The sequence below is a fragment of the Schistocerca serialis genome, chromosome 7, assembly GCF_023864345.2.
Source record: "Schistocerca serialis cubense isolate TAMUIC-IGC-003099 chromosome 7, iqSchSeri2.2, whole genome shotgun sequence".
Lineage (NCBI taxonomy): Eukaryota > Metazoa > Arthropoda > Insecta > Orthoptera > Acrididae > Schistocerca > Schistocerca serialis.
Genome location: NC_064644.1, coordinates 310,665,795 through 310,688,877, shown reverse-complemented (window position 1 = coordinate 310,688,877; position 23,083 = coordinate 310,665,795). Strand labels below are relative to the sequence as shown.

At 42.2% G+C, this 23,083-nt stretch overlaps 1 protein-coding gene across 1 annotated transcript in view; it reads left to right on the top strand.

The window, feature by feature from the left end:
- The window catches only part of LOC126413037 (A disintegrin and metalloproteinase with thrombospondin motifs 7-like), a 427,824-nt gene that overhangs the window by 65,672 nt on the left and 339,069 nt on the right, over window positions 1–23,083 (top strand). The window contains exon 6 of the mRNA XM_050082931.1: window positions 3,833–3,979. Coding sequence (XP_049938888.1) covers window positions 3,833–3,979 — 147 coding nt within the window. The remainder of the gene's footprint in view (window positions 1–3,832; window positions 3,980–23,083) is intronic.

Below are 23,083 nucleotides of genomic sequence, written 5' to 3'. Positions count from 1 at the left end.
ACAGGTCATAACCAATAGATTGTGGTCAGAGTCCACATCTGCCCCTGGAAACGTCCTACAATTTAAAACCTGGTTCCTAAATCTCTGTCTTACCATTATATAATCTATCTGATACCTTTTAGTATCTCCAGGGTTCTTCCATGTATACAACCTTCTTTCATGATTCTTAAACCAAGTGTTAGCTATGATTATGTTGTTCTCTGTGCAAAATTCTACCAGGCGGATTCCTCTTTCATTTCTTAGCCCCAATCCATATTCACCTACTATGTTTCCTTCTCTCCCTTTTCCTACACTCGAATTCCAGTCACCCATGACTATTAAATTTTCGTCTCCCTTCACAATCTGAATAATTTCTTTTATTTCATCATACATTTCTTCAATTTCTTCGTCATCTGCAGAGCTAGTTGGCATATAAACTTGTACTACTGTAGTAGGTGTGGGCTTCGTATCTATCTTGGCCACAATAATTCGTTCACTATGCTGTTTGTAGTAGTTTACCCGCATTCCTATTTTCCTATTCATTATTAAACCTACTCCTGCATTACCTCTATTTGATTCTGTGTTTATAACCCTGTAGTCACCTGACCAGAAGTCTTGTTCCTCCTGCCACCGAACTTCACTAATTCCCACTATATCTAACTTTAACCTATCCATTTCCCTTTTTAAATTTTCTAACCTACCTGCCCGATTAAGGGATCTGACATTCCACGCTCCGATCCATAGAACGCCAGTTTTCTTTCTCCTGATAACGACATCCTCTTGAGTAGTCCCCGCCCGGAGATCCGAATGGGGGACTATTTTACCTCCGGAATATTTTACCCAAGAGGACGCCATCATCATTTAATCATACAGTAAAGCTGCATGCCCTCGGGAAAAATTACGGCTCTAGTTTCCCCTTGCTTTCAGCCGTTCGCAGTACCAGCACAGCAAGGCCGTTTTGGTTATTGTTACAAGGCCAGATCAGTCAATCATCCAGACTGTTGCCCTTGCAACTACTGAAGAGGCTGCTGCCCCTCTTCAGGAACCACACGTTTGTCTGGCCTCTCAACAGATACCCATCCGTTGTGGTTGCACCTACGGTACGGCTATCTGTATCGCTGAGGCACGTAAGCCTCCCCACCAACGGCAAGGTCCATGGTTCATGGACTAATTAAACCAAACTAACCTAAGGACATCACATACATCCATGCCCGAATCAGGATTCGAACCTGCGACCGTAGCAGTCACGCGGTTCCGGACTGAAGCGCCTAGAACCACTCGGCCACCGCGGCCGGCTGCAAGTTACAATTAGGGCCTCTAAGGAGCAGGCAGGTAAGCAGGCAGAGGCAAGTGATGGGATAAAACCTGATAAAATACTTTAAAAATTAAATAAAATACAGATCGAATTGCAATTTAAAACAGTGTCATGGATCCATAATAAAAAGTCGTATAGAAAGTATTTTCAGAATGATGCAAAATTACTACAAAATTGCTGAGAAAGCAGGATTACATGTTAATGAAGAAAAGACAGTATACCTGCCCATAAGTAAGAAAACCAGAAAAGATGCACCTCTGACTGTATATGAATTCAATTTCAAGACTGTTGACCACTTCAAGTACCTAGGAAGTCTTTTTAGAAATAACAACAGAACAGATATAGAAATAGACGCCTGTTTATCAAAAGCAAACAGGACACTTTTTAGTTTCATAAAATTTCTAAGAAAAAGATCACTTAGCAGTAACTTCAAAATCCGCTTATATCAATCGACCATTATACCTGTGATGTTATATGGATGTGAAACATTAATATTTAGAAAGAAAGATGAAGAAAAACTGTTATTATTCGAAAGAAAAGTACTAAGGAAAATTTTTGGACCTGTATACGACGAAAATAACATGGAATGGAGAATAAGAAGAAATGAACAATTAAGAGGGCCGTACAAACATGGTAACATCGTCCAAGTGCTCAAGAGGAGAAGGTTGAGTTGGGCAGGCCATATAGCAAGAATGACAGAGAATAGACTACGTAGAATGGCATTCAGCACAGCAATAGATGGAACGAGAGGAAGAGGGAGACCCAGAATCAAATGGCGGGATAACATTCGGGAGGACACAATGTGGATCAACAGCAGCAGCAACTGGACAAACAGCGCATTTGACTGACAGAAGTGGAAGAGGCTCATAGAGCAGGCGTATGGTCGATAAGGCCCTTGCCGCATGTAAAGTAAAAAGTACAGTAAGTATAGAAAGTATTACCGATATTACGAAAATAGAAAGCACAGCAGGCGACTTTTAGAGACCGTATGATGAACGGGATGTCGATTTTGAAACCAACGATATAAAACAAATGGAAGCAGCAAATGATTTGTCTGCAGGTAAACACGATGATACTATAACGAATAGCCATGAGGAACTGAGGATAGTCAGATTTTTACAATAAATGAGACAGCTGTACTACGTAATGAGACGTAACAGCGCTAAAATTAATTGCATTATAATACATCAGACACATTCTGAAAGGTATCCAGGAAAACAAAGCTTTTCAGATTTTTTGTTTGTTAAGGATATCGCAATTATTGTGGAGCACATGGTTATAGATTTCAATTTCCTCAAAAATGTCCGTAAGGCTACGTTTCCCCATTTCATACAAAACTGTGAGGTTGTTGGCGATTTTAGTGACACTGTGTAGGTGTGAAATTAAGTGATAATAAAAATTAGATTTGCCTTATACTTTCTTGCTCCCTACTTCTATGTGCTTTTTGAATTTAGTTTTAAAGTGTCTGTCAGTTTGACCAAAACAAAAGGCGTAGCAATCATCGGAACAGATTTCCTATAGCTATAGTCTTCATCATTTGACTAATTCTGTTGTCATTTTGATGTTTGATACTGTGTGCATACCACCGTATAATGGCTTTGATTGCCGAAAACGATCGTGATTTAAAATAAAAAAAAGTGCAACTAGTGCTGAAATTTTCTTTAAAACGATTATCACAGATAGGGAATCTACACCAGTATGGTCGATATGGTGGACAAGAAATTAATCTGAGTGGATCGACCTCGCTGGCCTAATACTTTTATTTACTGCAATTAACATGGCCTTCTCGGATAATCTAACATAGCCTTTCTTACATATACCATGTGTCGTCAAATATTTCCTAACTTTCTAATTTGGGTTTCATCCAGCTCTCTCTTCCGAGTACAAATTTAAAGCAACAGCTTTCATGTAAAGAGGTGAATTTTGGGCCTATGTTGGTGTTCTCGATCCGACGTTGCTTTTTTACGTTTTGACGGGGTAGCGATCATCAGAGGACCTCGACGTTTTACCTAGCTTACAAAAACCGTATATTCTCCACATGTACTCTGATATCAGGATAACTGTTACCACTTTGTTGCTCTCCAGCCAGTAGCACTGGTCCAGAACTCTTCGTCGAAGGCTGTCGCAAAATCAACGGGGTCTCTGTTTCACACCCTAAATTCCAAATCAGAAAATTCCGATCAGTCATTTACCACTTTGCATTTTCGGTGCAAGACTAGTGTTAACAGTTACGTCCATAAATCGATAGTCTTCACTAGACCGTACTGAACAAAAGCAAATAAGAAGCTAGCGAGTCGTTAATTTCAATGATGTTGCACCAGGATGTCCAGGCATACAATCGCGTCGCTTATCAACTAACACCTCTTGGGAGGAAGATTAACGCTTAGTTCTTCTATATCTTTCCTAATGGATATCTTTAGCTGTAAATAACAAGAATAAATCACGCAAGGAAAGTAGTAAATATATAAACTGCTGGAAAGTTTCTGCTTAGTGACAACGGGAGACACGCCTACAGCGACTGTTGTTCTGTTTCCGCAGCATGGGATGCAGCCATGACGAGGAGAATGTATCTGGATGCCCGCCCAAGGTGGACGACAACACCTATAACGTGATGTCGCCATACGTGATGGGCACCACCACACAATGGTCGCCCTGCAGTCGCAAATTCATCACGACCTTCCTAGAGTACGTGAGTGTGCCGTGCCAGCTACATTCTTTCACCAAATCCTTAATTCCGCGAGATTCATACAATGGCTGCATCTATTAACGTGTAACAATCACATAAACTGTTTCATTCTTTTCATGTGTTTTAGTTGCAGATTTATGACAAGGGAAATGAACAACCGATAACTTCCTCGTCCCCTATGGGAAACAGTTTTAGGTCTACTACCTAAAAAGATGAATGCTTTCATGTTTTCTCCAAAAAGACGTAGTCACTTTCTTACTCTAACTCTCTCTCCGATTGAGACAGTGCTTCCTTTATGATCCCGACGAGTGTTTTAACTCCAGCTCAAAATCTTCACTCAATCAGTTATTCAGAAAAACAATTTTTTAAGCAAAGCACAGCGTTTTAACTTACGGTGACACTAATGTGGGCTTTAACAGATATGTTACATTTCTTGGGATTTAATCGAGCTAGTATCGAGAGAAGACTGACTGTAAGTGACTTGCAAAGATGATAAAAAACTCTTTACAACAATTGGAACATAACATTCGAGTATTACGTTCTGTAACAACGTTTCACAGCTTTTACTGCTATGGTCACCAAGACACTAGAGATTCCATCAACGTACATTACGAACTAAGACACTAGAGATTCCATCAACGTACATTACGAATTACAAAACACTTCTTTCAAAAAACTGGGTGGTTTTCTAAAACACTCTGTAGGTTTAGAAAGAATGTGGTGCTTATCTAGTAGCAAAAAGTGTATTATTGAGGGACATACAGTCAGAGAGCAAAGTTTACTGTACACCCTACAAGTCTGCAGTTGTACATGTAAGGAGTACTGTTATTCCTCGATAAGCGAAATGAGATGGCCTGGAACTGGAAACATCAACATAGTTGATGACCGAATTTACTACTCAAGTACAGACAATGGTATGCATCAACTTGGAGTTGGAATCATACCGAACAAAAGAATCGCAAAATGTGTTGACAATGTTATCCCAGTCTCAGAACGTGTTATGTTAGTTCAAATCAAAGCTAGACCAGTTAACTTGAACATGATTCAAGTCTACGCACCTATATCAGACCAACCAGATCAGATGGTCGAAAATTGTTACAATAGCATTAACCATATTCAGAACAAGCTAAAAAGAGAAGACCTGAGTAAAGTCATGGGTGACTTTAAAACAAAACTTGGATCAGGAAAAACATCAAGCTCGGTTGTATCCTTTGGTCTAGGCGATATGAACACCCAAGGAGATGACTTGGAAGTATTTGCAGAAACAAATCAACTACTGGTGATGAATTCATGGTTTAAACTTCCACCGCGCAAGTTATACACATGGAAATCGCCATTGGGCTAACCAGGACAAACTGTGAGGAATCAGATTGCTTTCATGCTAGTGAACAAGAGATACAGAAATAGTTGTACAGATGTCAGAGCGTATCCGGGAGCAGACATACAATGAAACCATATCCCACTCGTAGGAAATTTCAAAATCAGAATGAAACACGTTGTCTCCGAAATATCACGAAAATACGACCTGAGAAAGTTGAAAGATGCTACCTTACAGCAGACAGTCAAGACAACCCTAAAAATCAAATGGAAAGACAGTGGGGATGACACTTAAAAGACACACTTAAAAGAAGCGGCACAAGGAGTCAAAGAAGAGTATTTGAGATCGGACCTTAAAATGAAGAAAACTTGTATGACAAATGAGATTCTGGACCTCGCGAAAGAATGGAGGAAGAAAAAAGATAATTAGGTGGAACACAACGCGATACAGAATGCAGTCAGAAAGAAAATCAGAGAAGCCAAAGAGAAGGAAAAAACTGAATTATGTGCAGAAATTGAGTTTTATCAGACTAGGTATGATGATTTTAACGTGCATCGGAAGGTCAGAGAGGCAACAGGAAAATATCTCAAATCAAACAGTGGGAAGCTAGTAGATGACACTGGCAACCTCATAACCAATTAGGAAGAAAAAAGAAAGCGTGGGAGAAATATCTAGAACAGATACTCAAAGATGACCAGAGGAGGCAAGAACCAGAGATATTAGACACAGAGGCAAGAGATATCCTAGTAAGTGAAGTGGAAGCGACCATACATCAAATGAAGGAAGGGAAAGCAGCTGCGCCAAATGGCACACAAGCAGAATTCCACAAATTACTCAGTAAAGAAAAAGTAAAAATGTTCACAGAAATATACAACCACATTTACTCATCGGGCAAAATCCCTCCAAAATGGCTTACATCAGAGCTCATTGCTCTACCTAAGAAACCGAATGCCAAAGTTTGTGGAGACTACTGTACCATCAGTTTGCTGAGCCAACTGCTAAAACAGTTTCTTAAAGTGATCCACAAGCGGATACACAATATTTGTGAAGGCCAAATAGCGCCCAACCAATTCGGATTTCTGCATGCAGATGGCACAAGAGAAGCAGTATTTGGTGTACAAGTATTGTTCCAAAGATGTAGAGACAGCAAATGTGATGAATTTGCTTGCCTCAATGATTATCAGCAGGCATTTGATCTTGTGAAGCATGAACAAATGATAGAAGTACTAACGGAAACAGGAATTGATGAGAAAGCTCTAAGAATAATAGCCAATTTATACCGGAACCAATCTGCAGTCATGAGAATAGATCAAGACCAATCAGAACAAGTGAGAATACGACGTGGCGTCAGGCAGGGCTGTATAATATCACTGATACTCTTTAACCTGAATTCAGAACACATATTCAAAGAAGCCTTACTTGATGTGGAAGGAGGAATCTCAGTGAATGGGAGCACACTCAACAATCTTCGTTATACAGATGTCACCGTGGTGTTGCGGATACAATGGAAGGGCTGCAGAAGCTGATAAACAAAATTTCTGAGACAAACAAGAAATACGGCTTGGACATCAACACAAACAAACCAAAATTTATGATCATCAGCAGGAAGAACATTCGAGGTGTGTATCTGTACATCAATGGCACAAGAATAGAACGCGTTTCACAGTGCCTGTATCTGGGCACCATCATAAACGAAGAGTGGGACAACTCGCAGGAAATAAAGTGTCGCATCGAAAAGGCGATTAGTGTTTTCAACTCGATGAGTTCAGCCTTCAAGAGTCACGATCTTACCATGAACACAAAAATGCGGCTCCTCGGGTGCTATGTGTTCTCAGTACTCTTGTATGATGTGGAAACATAGACCCTTACAAAGGCAACCACTGCCAGACTCCAAGCCTTTGAACTCTGGCTATAGAGAAAAATGTTGAGAGTATCATGTACTCAAAAAGTGACTAACGTCGAGGTTCTACGTCGAGCTAACAGAAGCCCAGAGCTGATCAACATCATCAAGTGTCACAAACTACAATACCTTGGCCACTTCATGAGGAATCAAAAAATATATGAGCTGCTTCAACGTACCCTGCAAGGAAGAATCGAGGGAAAGAGACATCCAGGACGAAGAAGAATTTCGTGACTCGACAGCCTTAGATCTTGGTTTAATATTGGCTCTGAAGAACTGTTCCGCATTGCAACTGATAAAGACAGAATAGCCACGATGATCTCCAACATCCGAAGCGCACAGGCACGCTAAGAAGAAGAAGTTAGTCCTCGCTCTTCTCAATCCATTCCAGAGGGTTCCAGGAGATTACTGCTTGGCATGGTTGTACGCTTTTGCATGACCCCTAATGTCTCTGATTTTATCATCGCAATCTCTGAGCGTTACGCATCCAGTGACAAGTAGTATCACCTCAGTTCTCATGTGAATGTAGATTCCGGGATTTCAAAATCAGTTCTATAAGTAATGTAGGCCTAATTTCTTGTGGTAAGACCGCGTATACTCTACATAGAATCTCTGTATCGCATCTCCTCCGAACAAATGGACGCGTAGCAAATCGGCACAGCTCTTGTTTCAACTTATTCAGATTATCATTTCGGTCAAAGCTAATACGGATACTGACAGATGAGTAGACCTTAAGCGTCGGTCGGAATAATTCTTGGGAACGGAATCTGATTTGTCTCAGAATCTTTTCACTGTAAAATTATTAAGTCGCCGTCCTATTTTCCTCAGCTGCAAACCTTAACACCCTAATATTTGCATATATTTAAAGCACTAAGCGCCGAGCTTCTTGAGACCCGTTGGAATGTGGCTCCAAATCCTTTCTCTGACTGATTCCTCGTAAGCGACAGCGTTATCAATGGACAATCTTAGAGAATCACAGCACCATTAACCATTTATTTACCTATGAGCTACAGCAACGTTTGTATCACGAAGACATGCATCGTGTAAAGTTCTGTTCTGTCCACAGTTACTGCAACACCGAACGCTCCAGATTTCAATATTGGCAATTATATTTGATTTATCATGACACGGCACAATTTCTAAGACGACGAGGAACTTTTTCGACAACACATTATCTTCGTCCAGTGGTGTCAGAAGAATGCAGAAAATCAAATTTGATAAAGGAACGAAAGAGTTTTGTGTACTGACACACTTTATTCGTTCTCTGAAACTTACGTAATTGATTACGGTTCCGGTCAGTAATTTACATCAATCAAACATTTGCATGTGGAGACCTATTTCGCGTTCAGCCGAAAGAACTAACGACATGTGTATTATTGCATCAGTAGCGACTAATTCAAACAATGTATAGTGAACTCACGATGACGATTTACCTCTACCCGTTGTTCATAAGCAGTGCTTATAGTACTCCTGAACAAAAATTCCTTTTACTGAACTTTCCTCCTTATAGAGAAAATAGTGGGGGCAAAACAAATACTTCAAAGATTTAGCGCCGTCACGACAATAATCATTAATTTTGAATGTTTCTTAGAATAGCAAATAACCATATACACAGCGCGGGTACCTTCAGTAGCAGCAACAATGAGAACAATAAATATAATTGTTCAAGAATAATATCATGCTATTGGAGAAAAATTTGGTGTAGGAATTAAAATCCATGGAGAAGAAATAAAAACTTTGAGGTTTGCCGGCGACACTGTAATTATGTCAGAGACAGCAAAGGACCTGGAAGAGCAGTTGAATGGAATGGACAGTGTCTTAAGCGGAGGACATAAGATGAACATAAAGCAAAACGAGGATAATGGAATGTTATTGTTGTTGTGGTCTTCAGTCCTGAGACTGGTTTGATGCAGCTCTCCATGCTACTCTATCCTGTGCAAGCCTCTTCATCTCCCAGTACCTACTGCAACCTACATCCTTCTGAATCTGCTTAGTGTATTCATCTCTTGGTCTCCCTCTACGATTTTTACCCTCCACGCTGCCCTCCAATACCAAATTGGTGATCCCTTGATGCCTCAGAACATGTCCTACCAACCGATCCCTTCTTCTGGTCAAGTTGTGCCACAAACTTCTCTTCTCCCCAATCCTATTCAATACTTCCTCATTAGTTATGTGATCTACCCATCTAATCTTCAGCATTCTTCTGTAGCACCACATTTCGAAAGCTTCTATTCTCTTCTTGTCCAAACTATTTATCGTCCACGTTTCACTTTCATACATGGCTACACTCCATACAAATACTTTCAGAAATGACTTCCTGACACTTAAATCTATGCTCGATGTTAACAAATTTCTCTTCTTCAGAAACGCTTTCCTTGCCACTGCCAGTCTACATTTTATATCCTCTCTACTTCGACTATCATCAGTTATTTTGCTCCCCAAATAACAAAACTCCTTTACTACTTTAAGTGTCTCATTTCCTAATCTAATTCCCTCAACATCACCCGACTTAATTAGACTACATTCCATTATCCTCGTTTTGCTTTTGTTGATGTTCATCTTATATCCTCCTTTCAAGACACTGTCCATTCCATTCAACTGCTCTTCCAAGTCCTTTGCTGTCTCTGACAGAATTACAATGTCATCGGCGAACCACAAAGTTTTTATTTCTTCTGCATGGATTTTAATACCTACTCCGAATTTTTCTTTTGTTTCCTTTACTGCTTGCTCAATATACAGATTGAACAACATCGGGGAGAGGCTACAACCCTGTCTTACTCCCTTCCCAACCACTGCTTCCCTTTCATGTCCCTCGACTCTTATGACTGCCACCTGGTTTCTGTACAAATTGTAAATAGCCTTTCGCTCCCTGTATTTTACCCCTGCCACCTTTAGAATTTGAAAGAGAGTATTGCAGTCAACATTGTCAAAAGCTTTCTCTAAGTCTACAAATGCTAGAAACGTAGGTTTGCCTTTCCTTAATCTTTCTTCTAAGATAAGTCGTAAGGTCAGTATTGCCTCACGTGTTCCAGTGTTTCTACGGAATCCAAACTGATCTTCCCCGAGGTCGGCTTCTACCAGTTTTTCCATTCGTCTGTAAAGAATTTGTGTTAGTATTTTGCAGCTGTGGCTTATTAAACTGATTGTTCGGTAATTTTCACATCTGTCAACACCTGCTTTCTTTGGGATTGGAATTATTATATTCTTCTTGAAGTCTGAGGGTATTTCGCCTGTTTCATACTTGGATGAATGTAGTCCAATTAAATCAGGTAATGCTGATGGAGTTAAATTAGGAAATGAGATACTTAAAGTAGTAGGTGAGCTTTGTTGTTACAAAATAAGTGATGATGGTCGATGTAAAGAGGATATAAAATGTAAACTGGCTATGGGAAGGAAAGCACTTCTGAAGAAGAGAAATTTTTTAACATTGAGTGTAGATTTAAGTGTCAGGAATTCTTCCCTGAAAGTATTTGTATGCAATGTAGCCATGTATGGAAGTGAAACATGGACGATAAGCGTTTAGACAAGAACAGAATAGAAGCTTTCGAAATGTGCTGCTACAGAAGAATGCTGAACATTAGATGGACAGATCACGTAACTAATGAGGAGATAGTGAATAGAATTGGGGAGAAGAGGAACTTGGGGCACAACTTGACCAGAAGAAGAGAACGGTTGGTAGGACACGTTCTGAGGCATCAAGGTATCACCAATGTAGCACTGGCGGAAAGCGTGAGGGTAAAAATCGTAGAGGAAGACCAAGAGATGAATACGCTAAGCAGATTCAGAAAGATGTAGGTTGCAGTAGGTACTGGGAGATGAAGAGGATTGCACAGGATAGAGCAGCATGGAGACCTGTATCAGACCAGTCGCTGGACTGAAGACCACAACAACAGCAACAACAAGAACAACAATATCATGCACCTATAACCAGATCAAAGAGATGAGAACGGAAAAAGGAATACACACACCGGAAGATGGTCAAGAAAACCATCATGTCTTGACTCCTTCGTAGTTTCAAAATCAGAGGAAGTACTAATTTATTTTACTTTCTACAAGAGAGGATGGTGTACTTCAGAATGAAAAGGTTTTGCATGTCATCCATTAAACAAAAAAGACGAACAAGTAGTGTGTAAAATGCGCTATCTGCATTAGAATCTACTAAGAACATTACACTGTAGAAAATACTCCTACCAGCTACAGTTGGTGTCTTGTACTTGGTTATTAACTATTCTAAGAAACATTCAAAAGTAATGATTATTCTCATATGTGCGCTAAATCCTTGATGACTTTGCTTTGCAGCCACTAATTTCTTTATAAGGAGGGAAGTTCATTAAAAGGAATTTTTGTTGCTGCTCAGAAAACAACCCTACCAAACGATAAGTGTTCACTCTCTGGAGAAAGTGGATGTAATAAAATCGGAAACATGGAAAGATAAATGTTCGTGGAAAAGGTTGGAAGTAGAATTTGTAGCTTGTCCCCACAGTTGTTTAACTAGTTTGTTCATGCGGCATTGAATTGTATGAAAGAAAATTTCACAACATGGATAAAGGTACAAATAAAACAGTTTCCTCTGTCATTATTTAAGAAAACATAGCGCTTCTTGTTGATAATAAGGAACAGACTTGCCACTCAATATAAACTCTAGCTTATAGATCGATGTCGCAGAGATGAAAAGAACAAAGAGTTGCGGAATGGGAAAGAGTGACATCAGAATGAGAGAAAATGAGACGGTAGAAAGGCAACATCATTGCCGTTACGCAAACAATTTTATACACGAAAAGACCGATGATGATGCGCAGACTAAGAAAGCTTTCTTCAAGGAAAGAGCTCTGCTGATATCATATATGGGGCTGAACTGGTAAAGTTCTCCCTGACGATGTACTTTTGGAATTCACCATTCCGCTAAGGTCGGATGCAAATATTGGAGGAACACAAAGAGATGAAACTGGTTAGCAGGACCTGTGGTACGGCATTAGAAATACTCGTGCAAGGCGATACGTTCTCAGAGGCGTAGATGGCGAGATGGTGTTAATATCATGGAAATATGGAGTTTTGATTGTTGATAGACGTTGCGCTATTTCTTAAGATGAGATGCAATATGATCTCCAAAACAGTTTGTTTATGCGGATTTCTAAAGTAGTCTCCTTGTTTGCTTTTCATTCAACACTATAAGAAAAAGAAAGATTTGTTGTTTGAGAAACAATATGTCATGCTTTCAATTATCTCCCTGGCGGACGAGTTGTGTAAGAGCTTTCAGCAGGCAGAATTCGATGTTTATTCCTCCACTGGATTTCATGACTGTTGGAAACAATACCTGGAAAGATGGAAATGAAAGTCAATATCAGATACTACCGTTCTTCAGATCAATTATGAAATTTAAAAATAAGCGTTGAGTGGACCACAACATTTATAACAATGTCCTTTGTGTAACACATTTGGCACATATAAATCTGGCGCCTCGAGCAACCTTCGGCAGTATAAAAAAATGTGTATGAAATCTTATGGGACTTAACTGCTAAGGTCATCAGTCCCTAAGCTTACACACTACTTAACCTAAATGATCCTAAAGACAAACACACACACCCATACCCGTGGGGGGACTCGAACCTCCGCCGGGACCAACCGCACAGTCCAAGACTGCAGCCCCTGAGACCGCTCGACTAATCCCGCACGGCTCGGCACTATAGATCAAACAGTTACACATGCAACAGCAACAACTATAGCTTGTTTACCTGATCTCTCCAGTAATACAATTTAAGGTCTTCTGGCAATGTAAAACTAGTACGTACTATCAGTAAGCACTCCGCTTTCGGGCCACAAATGGCCCATCGGGACCATCCGACTGCCGTGTCATCCTCAGCTCAGGATGCGGATAGGAGGGGCGTGTGGTCAGCAGACCACTGTCCCGGCTGTTACGATGGTTTTCTTTGACCGGAGCCGCTACTATTCGGTCGTGTAGCTCCTCAATTGGCATCACGAGGCTGAGTGCACCCCGAAAAATGGCAACACCGCATGACGGCCCGGATGGTCACCCATCCAAGTGCCAGCCACGCCCAAGAGCGCTTAACTTCGGTGATCTGACGGGAACCGGTATATAGCCACTCTAGCAAGGCCGTTGCCCGATACGTACTACCAAACAAAATAACCACCTCTGTGTGCCTCATAGCCAAAATGACAGACTGTGCAGTAGAATTATCTAAAATATCCTTTCTAAAATCTCATTTATTCAATTTTTTTTGTTTAAGCCATATGACACAGAAAAAATACAAATATATGTACCACTTACGAAAAACTAAGTGACTCCACTTTCCCTATGTCTATGGATTTAATTAACGTCTTCGTAGTATGGATTAATAGATGGTTATACAAACATAGAAATGACTCTGACGATATTTACGACAATGGCAGTGACTGCATCATCTTTTCAACAAAGTTTCAGCAAGTCAATGGCGCATGAGATCAAGTATAGGTGGAAACAGGCTGTAAGGTTTATACAATTTGTAATTTATTTATTACAATAATACTATTAATTTATTGTGTACAATATTTTAATCAATATCTCTAATCAGCCAGAACATTATGACCGTCTACCTAATAGCCGGTATGTCTACCTTTGGCACTAACAGCGACGGCGCGCCATGGCATGGTAGCAGTGAGGCCTTGGTAGTCGCTGGGGGGAGTTGGCACCACATCTGCACACACGAGTCACGTAATTCCCGTAAATTCCAGGAGGGGGGGGGGGGGGGCGATGAGTTCTGACACCACGTTCAAACACATCCTAGATGTTTTCAATCGCTTTCCTATCTGGCGAGCTGGAGTCCAGTACATCAACTGGAACTTGCCGCAGTGTTCCTCTAACCACTCCATCACATTCTCGGCCTTGCGACTAGCGCATTATCCTGTTGAAAAATGCCGCTCTCATAGGAAAACATGATCGTCATTACTGGGTCTATGTGGTCTCCAACCAGTGTACGATACTCCTTGGCCGTCATGGTGCCTTGCACAAGCCCACTGGACCCATGAGGGCCCATTTGAATGTTCCCAAGAGCATAATGGAGCCGCCACCAGCCTGTCTCCGTCCCGCAGTACGGTTTTCAAGGAGAGTTCCCCTGGAAGGCGTCGGATTCGCGCCCTATCATCGTCATGATGAAGAAGGTATTGGGATTCATCAGATCATACAACGCTTTGCCACTTTGACAACTTTTAGTGCCGATCATCCCTTGCCCATTTCAGTCGTAGTTGCCGATGTCGTGGTGTTAACATCGGCACATGCATAGGTCGTCGGCTGCTGAGGTCCTTCGTTAGGAGCTTTCGCTGCTCTGTGTGTTCAGACACACTTGTACTCTGCCCAACATTAAAGTCTGGTGTTAGTATCGCCCAGTGGCGGCTACCGTGTAGAGCACAAGAGCACGTGAACACCCTAACTTTCGACAACTTGCGGTTTTATTGGCTATTTTCCTTTGAATGCTGTTAAACGTAACATAGAAGCTGCAACCTGGAAGACACGTTATTTAAATCTACCGCGCTACTGCTCCTGCAGACTCCGTGAAACTTGCCATCAGGGTCGCGAGCACACCTTCAGTTGAGCATGTTTTAAGGAGCTTTTGCGTGTGCGCAACTCGCGTGACGTAGTTGCTTTATGAGCCAAATTCATATTAACAGCTAGTCCGTGCCACCAGGACGTAGCACACTGCGGCAGACTTTTATCCCCGTTCGCTCGGCATAAACCCTGATTTATGATACCACATTCCTCAAACATGCTAATTCACTCACTATGTACTATAGTAAAACTAGATCGGACGTCACTATATGTTAAGGCTGTACTGACACTAAACCTATTTTGTGGGTTTTTGAATGAATTATAATGTATTAACTTAGAATTTTATCATACAGTAATCCATTTGAGGAGCTGAGAACAATAAGTGCCTAAAGCAAATCACCGTCGGTTGTGAGATTGTACCATTTATTCATGCTTCTGACATCTGTTGATCTCTTGGTGAGCCAGGTTTATCTGTGATGTTGGCCCACATTGTATGTATGAAAATTCGCGAAGAGCTATATCACTGGTTTCTCTGACACTCACTTAAATGTGGGCTCGACGGCGGTGTGTTTTAGGCCCTCATGGATCTCAGCGCCTCTTTGTATTCTAGTCAAGTTACCGTGTTGTTAGATATTACTACTTGAGTTTAATCATTTCCACAAGCCGCTTTTTGTGTCTGGAGTTGATTGTTTACTGCGAGAGAATCGGTTTTGCCGGCCGTGGTGGCCGAGCGGTTCTAGGCGCTTCAGTCCGGAACCGCGTGACTGTTACGGTCGTAGGTTCGAATCCTGCCTCGGGCATAAATGTGTGTGATGTCCTTAGGTTAGTTAGGTTTAAGTAGTTCTGATTTCTAGGGGGCTGATGACCTTCGATGTTAAGTCCCATGGTGCTCAGTGCCATTTGAATCGGCTTTCGTGTGCAGTGTAAACATGAACCGTGTTAAAACTATTTTGAATGCCAACAGAAAAGTAAAACTGTGACGACGGGTCGTGAATCGTGCTTGGGTAGTCAGTCGGGAGAGCACTTGCCCGCGAAAGACAAAGGTCCCTAGTTCGAGTCTCAGACCGGTATACAGCTTTAATCTGCCAGGAAGTTTCATATCAGCACACACTCCGCTGTAGAGTGAAAATCTCGTTCCGGGAACAGAAAAGTAAATTACCAGGAAAAGTTAGCGGCAAAGGAAGATAGAGGCTTCGACAACAGCTCCTTTGTTTTGGAGAGTGACGAAATGAAATAAGAATGACTACAAGCGAACATTTAACAAAGAAGTGTACAGCTAGCACAAGTTGTTGTGTGGGTGCAGTGTAAGAATACCTGATTTTCAGCCCGGAAGTAAATTCATAAACTAATACATCTGTTAGGTATCTACATCTACATCTACATCTATACTCCGCGAGCCACCTTACGGTGTGTGGCGGAGGGTACTTATTGTACCACTATCTGATCCCCCCTTCCCTGTTCCATTCACGAATTGTGCGTGGGAAGAACGACTGCTTGTAAGTCTCCGTATTTGCTCTAATTTCTCGGATCTTTTCGTTGTGATCATTACGCGAGATATATGTGGGCGGTAGTAATATGTTGCCCATCTCTTCCCGGAATGTGCTCTCTCGTAATTTCGATAATAAACCTCTCCGTATTGCGTAACGCCTTTCTTGAAGTGTCCGCCACTGGAGCTTGTTCAGCATCTCCGTAACGCTCTCGCGCTGACTAAATGTCCCCATGACGAATCGCGCTGCTTTTCGCTGGATCATGTCTATCTCTTCTATTAATCCAACCTGGTAAGGGTCCCATACTGATGAGCAATACTCAAGAATCGGACGAACAAGCGTTTTGTAAGCTACTTCTTTCGTCGATGAGTCACATTTTCTTAGAATTCTTGCTATGAATCTCAACCTGGCGCCTGCTTTTCCCACTATTTGTTTTATGTGATCATTCCACTTCAGATCGCTCCGGATAGTAACTCCTAAGTATTTTACGGTCGTTACCGCTTCCAATGATTTACCACCTATGGCATAATCGTACTGGAATGGATTTCTGCCCCTATATATGCGCATTATATTACATTTATCTACGTTTAGGGAAAGCTGCCAGCTGTCGCACCATGCATTAATCCTCTGCAGGTCCTCCTGGAGTACGTACGAGTCTTCTGATGTTGCTACTTTCTTGTAGACAACCGTGTCATCTGCAAATAGCCTCACGGAGCTACCGATGTTGTCAACTAAGTCATTTATGTATATTGTAAACAATAAAGGTCCTATCACGCTTCCCTGCGGTACTCCCGAAATTACCTCTACATCTGCAGATTTTGAACCGTTAAGAATGACATGTTGTGTTCTTTCTTCTAGGAAATCCTGAATCCAATCACAAACCTGGTCCGATATTCCGTAAGCTCGTATTGTTTGCCAGTTGGCCCAATTGAAGGAAGGTAATGTTGACTTCGGTGCTTGTGTTGGCATGCGACTCATTGCTCTACAGTCCTAGCATCAAGCACATCAGAAGGTAGCATCAACAGGTTAGTATTCATCACGAACGTGGTTTTGCAGTCACTGCAATGTTTACAAATGCGGAGTTGGCAGATGCCCATTTGATGTATGGATTAGCACGGGGCGATAGCCGTGGCGCGGTACGTTTGTATCGAGACAGATTTCCAGAACGAAGGTGTCCCGACAGGAAGACGTTCGAAGCAATTGATCGGCGTCTTAGGGAGCACGGAACATTCCAGCCTATGACTTGCGACTGGGGAAGACCTAGAACGACGAGGACACATGCAATGGACGAGGCAATTCTTTGTGCAGTTGATGATAACCCTAATGTCAGCGTCAGAGAAGTTGCTGCTGTACAAGGTAACGTTGATCACGTCACTGTATGGAGAGTGCTTCGGGAGAACCAGTTGTTTCCGTACCATGTACAGCGTGTGCAGGCACTATCAGCAACTGATTGGCCTCCACGGGTACACTTCTGCCAATGGTTCATCCAACAATGTGTCAATCCTCATTTCAGTGCAAATGTTCTCTTTACGGATGAGGCTTCATTCCAACGTGATCAAATTGTAAATTTTCACGATCAACATGTGTGGGCTGACGAAAATCCGCAAGCAATTGTGTAATCACGTCATCAACACAGATTTTCTGTGAACGTTTGGGCAGGCATTGTTGATGATGCCTTGATTGGACCCCATGTTCTTCCACCTACACTCAATGGAACACGTTATCATGATTTCATACGGGATACTCTACCTGTGCTGCTAGAACATGTGCCTTTATAAGTACGACACAACATGTGGTTCATGCACAATGGAGCTCCTGCACATTTCAGTCGAAGTGTTCGTACGTTTCTCAACAACAGATTCGGTGACCGATGGATTGGTAGAGGCGGACCAATTCCATGGCCTCCACGCTCTCCTGACCTCAACCCTCTTGACTTTCATTTATGGGGGCATATGAAAGCTCTTGTCTACGCAACCCCGATACCAAATGTTGAGACTCCTCGTGCTCGTATTGTGGACGGCTGTGATACAATACGCCATTCTCCAGGGCTGCATCAGCGCATCAGAGATTCCATGCGACGGTGGGTGGATGCATGTACCCTCGCTAACGGAGGACATTTTGAACATTTCCTGTAACAAAGTGTTTGAAGTCACGCTGGTACGCTCTGTTGCTGTGTGTTTCCATCCCATGATTAATGTGATTTGAAGAGAAGTAATAAAATGAGCTCTAACATGGAAAGTAAGCGTTTCCGATCACATGTCCACATAACATATTTTCTTTCTTTGCGTGTGAGGAATGTTTCCTTAAAGTTTGGCCGTACCTTTTTGTAACACCCTGTATAACTGACCATGTGAAAAACATGGATATTCCAGATTTAAACCACAAACTTTCAACGATTGGCCTTGTGATTTGTTAATGGTCATGGCGAATGCAAGACGGATCGGAAATTAAAGTCGTTTAAACTCAAACGGCATATCGGTTGGGATCATCGAGATCCTCGGAATGAGAACTTCCTCACCTTCGAATTTTCCTTTGAGTATCGTCGCGTAAATAACATTGTTCATCAATTTACTTACCACCAAACGCGTACCGTTGCACAGTTTTGGTTGGTTTATGTTTCGAAGCATGGCTACTACGGAGCCAACTTTTAGGCGTAAATTGTGCAGTGGTAAGCCAGGCACTTCTAAGTAGTTTAAAAATTCAATTGGATAGTTGGTGGCTTCATCTTCATTTGTTACACAGTCAATAGATTTGAATAAATGCTTTTCACCAATGATCTCATTCTGAATTATGTAGTTTAGGTCATCTACATCTTTATTCTTAGCCGCTAAAATTACTCGCTCACTCAACCATTCATTACTTTTGTAGTTAGTAATGATGTTTGGGCATACTTTGTTGATAAGTTCGTCTTTAGACGAGACAGAGTTACAGAAATTATGAGGAAATCAAATCAATCCTCTCGATTCTTCGACAGGTACTCGACCGTTACCGATAGTCAGCAATTGCTCAGAGAAATCTTCAGCAGATGTATCATTAAGCAATGCAATTCTCACATTTGTTGTCAGCTGAAGTTTCTTCACATAGCGCCATAGATTCGATGATTTGAGGCAAGCATTTATTTCGTCTGCAGCTGTTGATGTTGGAAGTACTGGCAGTGTTTGTCGGAAATCGCCAGACAGCAAAATCATTGCTCCTCCAAAAAATCTCGAGACATTGTGTAGATCTTTCAATGTTCGGTTAAGTGCCTCTAATGCATTAAATCCTCGTTCTTCGATGCTGTCTGCCCCAAATGAGGTGATTTGGAAACAACTATTGCATTTATGGGTGTTTGCAAGAAAATGACGTGATTCGGGTGTTACACCACAAAGCAATGAATGCAGTGGCTCAGGTGGCGGAGTCAATAATGGCAATTTCACTTTCCCACTAAGGCAGCACAATCCGTGCGCTTCTCCGGAAAACTTCAATGCGCCACAATACTCGCTAACAACGTCCATCGGCCCAATGCAAACGCAAGGATGCAAGCAGTAATCAGTGCTGCAATCGTATCTAAACGCTGCTCGATTCAAATCGTCACGTGATAAATCTCTTCTTGTGCGTCGAAAATTATCTACATGCTGATCTCTGTTGTTCGCTCGACGATTTCGCATTGCCAACCGAGCCGTTTCACGGGATGTCTCACTTTGCTCTTGTGACTGAGAAGCACGAAGTCGAGCTCTTCACGGGCAATTTGTTGTTCTTCTTCAGTCCTTCCATTCGCAATGTTTTGTATCCTTCTTGCATTACGGCTTTGTCGAGAAATATTCGATCGTCTTGGTCGCGGCGTTGTTGATGATCATTCAAAGAAAATACAAATTATTTCTTTAAATTTTTAATTAATGATATATACTGATACTTAACCATAGACGTTTAGTTGTCATTTGCGTTTTGTTATTCCATGTCAGATGCATTTTTATTATACCACGTTTTATAGTGACGTTTAGCTGACATTTGCGTTTTGTTATTCCATGCCAGATGCGATTTTGTCAGACCACGTTGTATAGCGGTCGAACGGGATAAAAAGTATGCTATGTCCGTCTCCTGGTTCTAAGCTACCTCTCCACCAATTTTCAGTCAAATCGGTCCAGCCGTTCTTGAGTTATAATTAGTGTAACTAACACGACTTTCTTTCATATATATAGAAGCGAAACAGAGAGTTGCGAAAGCTTACGCATTATTTCGTTATTGTCCTAAACTGTACTTAATTATGAACAAAACAACAAAATGCCAATAAAAAATTCTCTCTTTCGTCAGATAAGTTATGCATATTATTATTATTACTGTTTCCATTATTGCTGGCAGTGGCTGTTGTATAAACTTGTTGATAAGCATAACTGATATACAACAGACGCTATTAATTTCAAACTCTCACATTTATCTGAATATAAAAATTTGTGAAAACCCTGAGTGTATACTCACGATCTGCCACTGATTCCCTCACAGTTCGCCGCCTTTCCTGTTTTACCAGCCTGCCCAACCTACGACGTGAGACTAACTATGGGGTGGCCGCCCAACACCACAACGCCTGGAAGTTGTTTCACCTTGGTTTCGCCACGTGCTGCAGACACCACAGCACTCCTCGAGCACTCGACAAGTCGTGCAGTTTCCAAAACGCTCGTGCCAAGCTTCCGGGCCATCACAATCTGCCCGCAGTGAAACTCAGATAGATCACGCGCCTTACCCATTGTACACGCGGGCAGCGCGCTCACTGATACTACATGCACCGTGAGGGTCTCTGGCTGATATCATTCATCGCCAGGTGACGCTGCTATCGCCTAGAGGGATTTGTATCGATAGCACGATAGCAGGTCTGTGGTCATAACTTTCTAGCTGATCAGTGTAGGTCATTTAGGTAACATGTTTCAGTAATACATCAATTTTATTAAACTTACAAAACACCCGCCCGGTTAGCCGTCGTTCTAACGCACTGCTTTCCGGGCGGGAAGGCGTGTCGTTCCCCGACACGAATCCGCCCGGCGGATTAGTGTCGAGGTCCGGTGTGCCGGCCAGTCTGTGGATGGTTTTTAAGGCGGTTTTCCATCTGCCTCGGCGAATGCGGGCTGGTTCCCCTTATCCCGCCTCAGTTACACTATGTCGGCGATTGCTGCGCAAACAATATCTCCACGAACGCGTCGCGTACACCATAATTATTCTATCACGCAAAGATTGGGGTTGCATACATTCCCCCCGGGGGGGGGGGGGGGGGGCTGGCGGTGGAGTGAACGGACTGCTGGTAGCCTGTTGTGGGGTTGTAAACCACTGAGGGCTACGGCGGGGACGATGCCTCTCCGTCGTTTCTAGGTCCCCAGTACCATACAATACAATACAAACTTACAAAACTATAAAATTGGCCAAATCCGTGTTGAAAAATTGCAGAAAGTAACTGTTATGTACGGAGGGGCGGAGACATCTTTGGCATTTCTGGCGGGAGTGGATGATCAACTCGGCACGACTGTGGTGGCTCAGATGGTTCAAAATGACTCTGTGCGCTATTGGACTTAACATCGAGGTGGTGGTGGTGGTTAGTGTTTAACGTCCCGTCGACAACGAGGTCATTAGAGACGGAGCGCAAGCTCGGGTTAGGGAAGGATTGGGAAGGAAATCGGCCGTGCCTTTTCAAAGGAACCATCCCGGCATTTGCCTCAAACGATTTACGGAAATCACGGGAAACCAAAATCAGGATGGCTGGAGACGGGATTGAACCGTCGTCCTCCCGAATGCGAGTCCAGTGTGCTAGTCACTGCGCCGCCTCGCTCGGTAAACCTCTGAGGTCATCAGTCCCCTAGAACCTGAACTACTTAAACCCAACTAACCTAAGGGCATCACACACATCCATGCCCGAGGCAGGACTCGAACCTGCGATCGTAGCAGTCGCGCGGTTCCGGACTGAAGCGCCTAGAACCGCTCGACCACCGCGGCCGGCGGCTGTGGTGGTTGTGGCGGTGGTGATGTGTGTGTGTGTGTGTGTGTGTGTGTGTGTGTGTGTGTGTGTGTGTGTGTGTGCGTGAGAGAGAGAGAGAGAGAGAGAGAGAGAGAGAGAGAGAGATTATGACAAGTCCCCTAGGCACCTTTTTCACAACTATAGCCGGCGAAATAAAGAAATCGCGGCAATTGCACAGCTTTAAAAGGTTCTGAATGGATCTCTGACGTTCATGCAGCATCTGTCCTTACAAACTGAACGACTATTGTAAACACAATAGGCTTCATCCGTACTCGTCCTACATTTGATCTACTGTGGTAGTCACACTAGTTAAGAAATGGGCCTCCTGAAGGATGCTGTATAATTCCAGATGCGATTTGCGCTCTGAGGAAGTTAGGTCCAGCTACTCCCTGAGTCTTTCACAGTTGGATGCTGAACCTGCATCCATATCAAGAACAAGTAATATCGTGGACGACAGGATATAAGCTTTTCTTTCCGCTATATATTACTGTTTCTTAGTGTTGTTGACCCACCGTGTTCGATGTGGCTAGAAAATGGCATAGACTTATCAGACAGTTGGTATTTTTTTCCCTCCTCATAAGCAAAAATCTGTAACAATTATCAGCTGCTTAGAGAACTGTTATTCAAGGTCAAGGTAAGAATCTGCTAATGAGATAGAGCACATGGAATCGATAAAAATTTTCCAGTTAACCACAAGTCACTTATATTATATAAAAATAGCTCATTTCTATGTTCTGTGCCATACTCTGACATTATTGTCAGATTGCTTTTCTCCGCCCTGTAGAAAGTCATGTTATTAAAAAGGATTTGAAAATATCGGAATGAAATGAACAGAAGTTCATGTCCGGTAAGCTGAAAGAATCATAAGATATTCATTCACC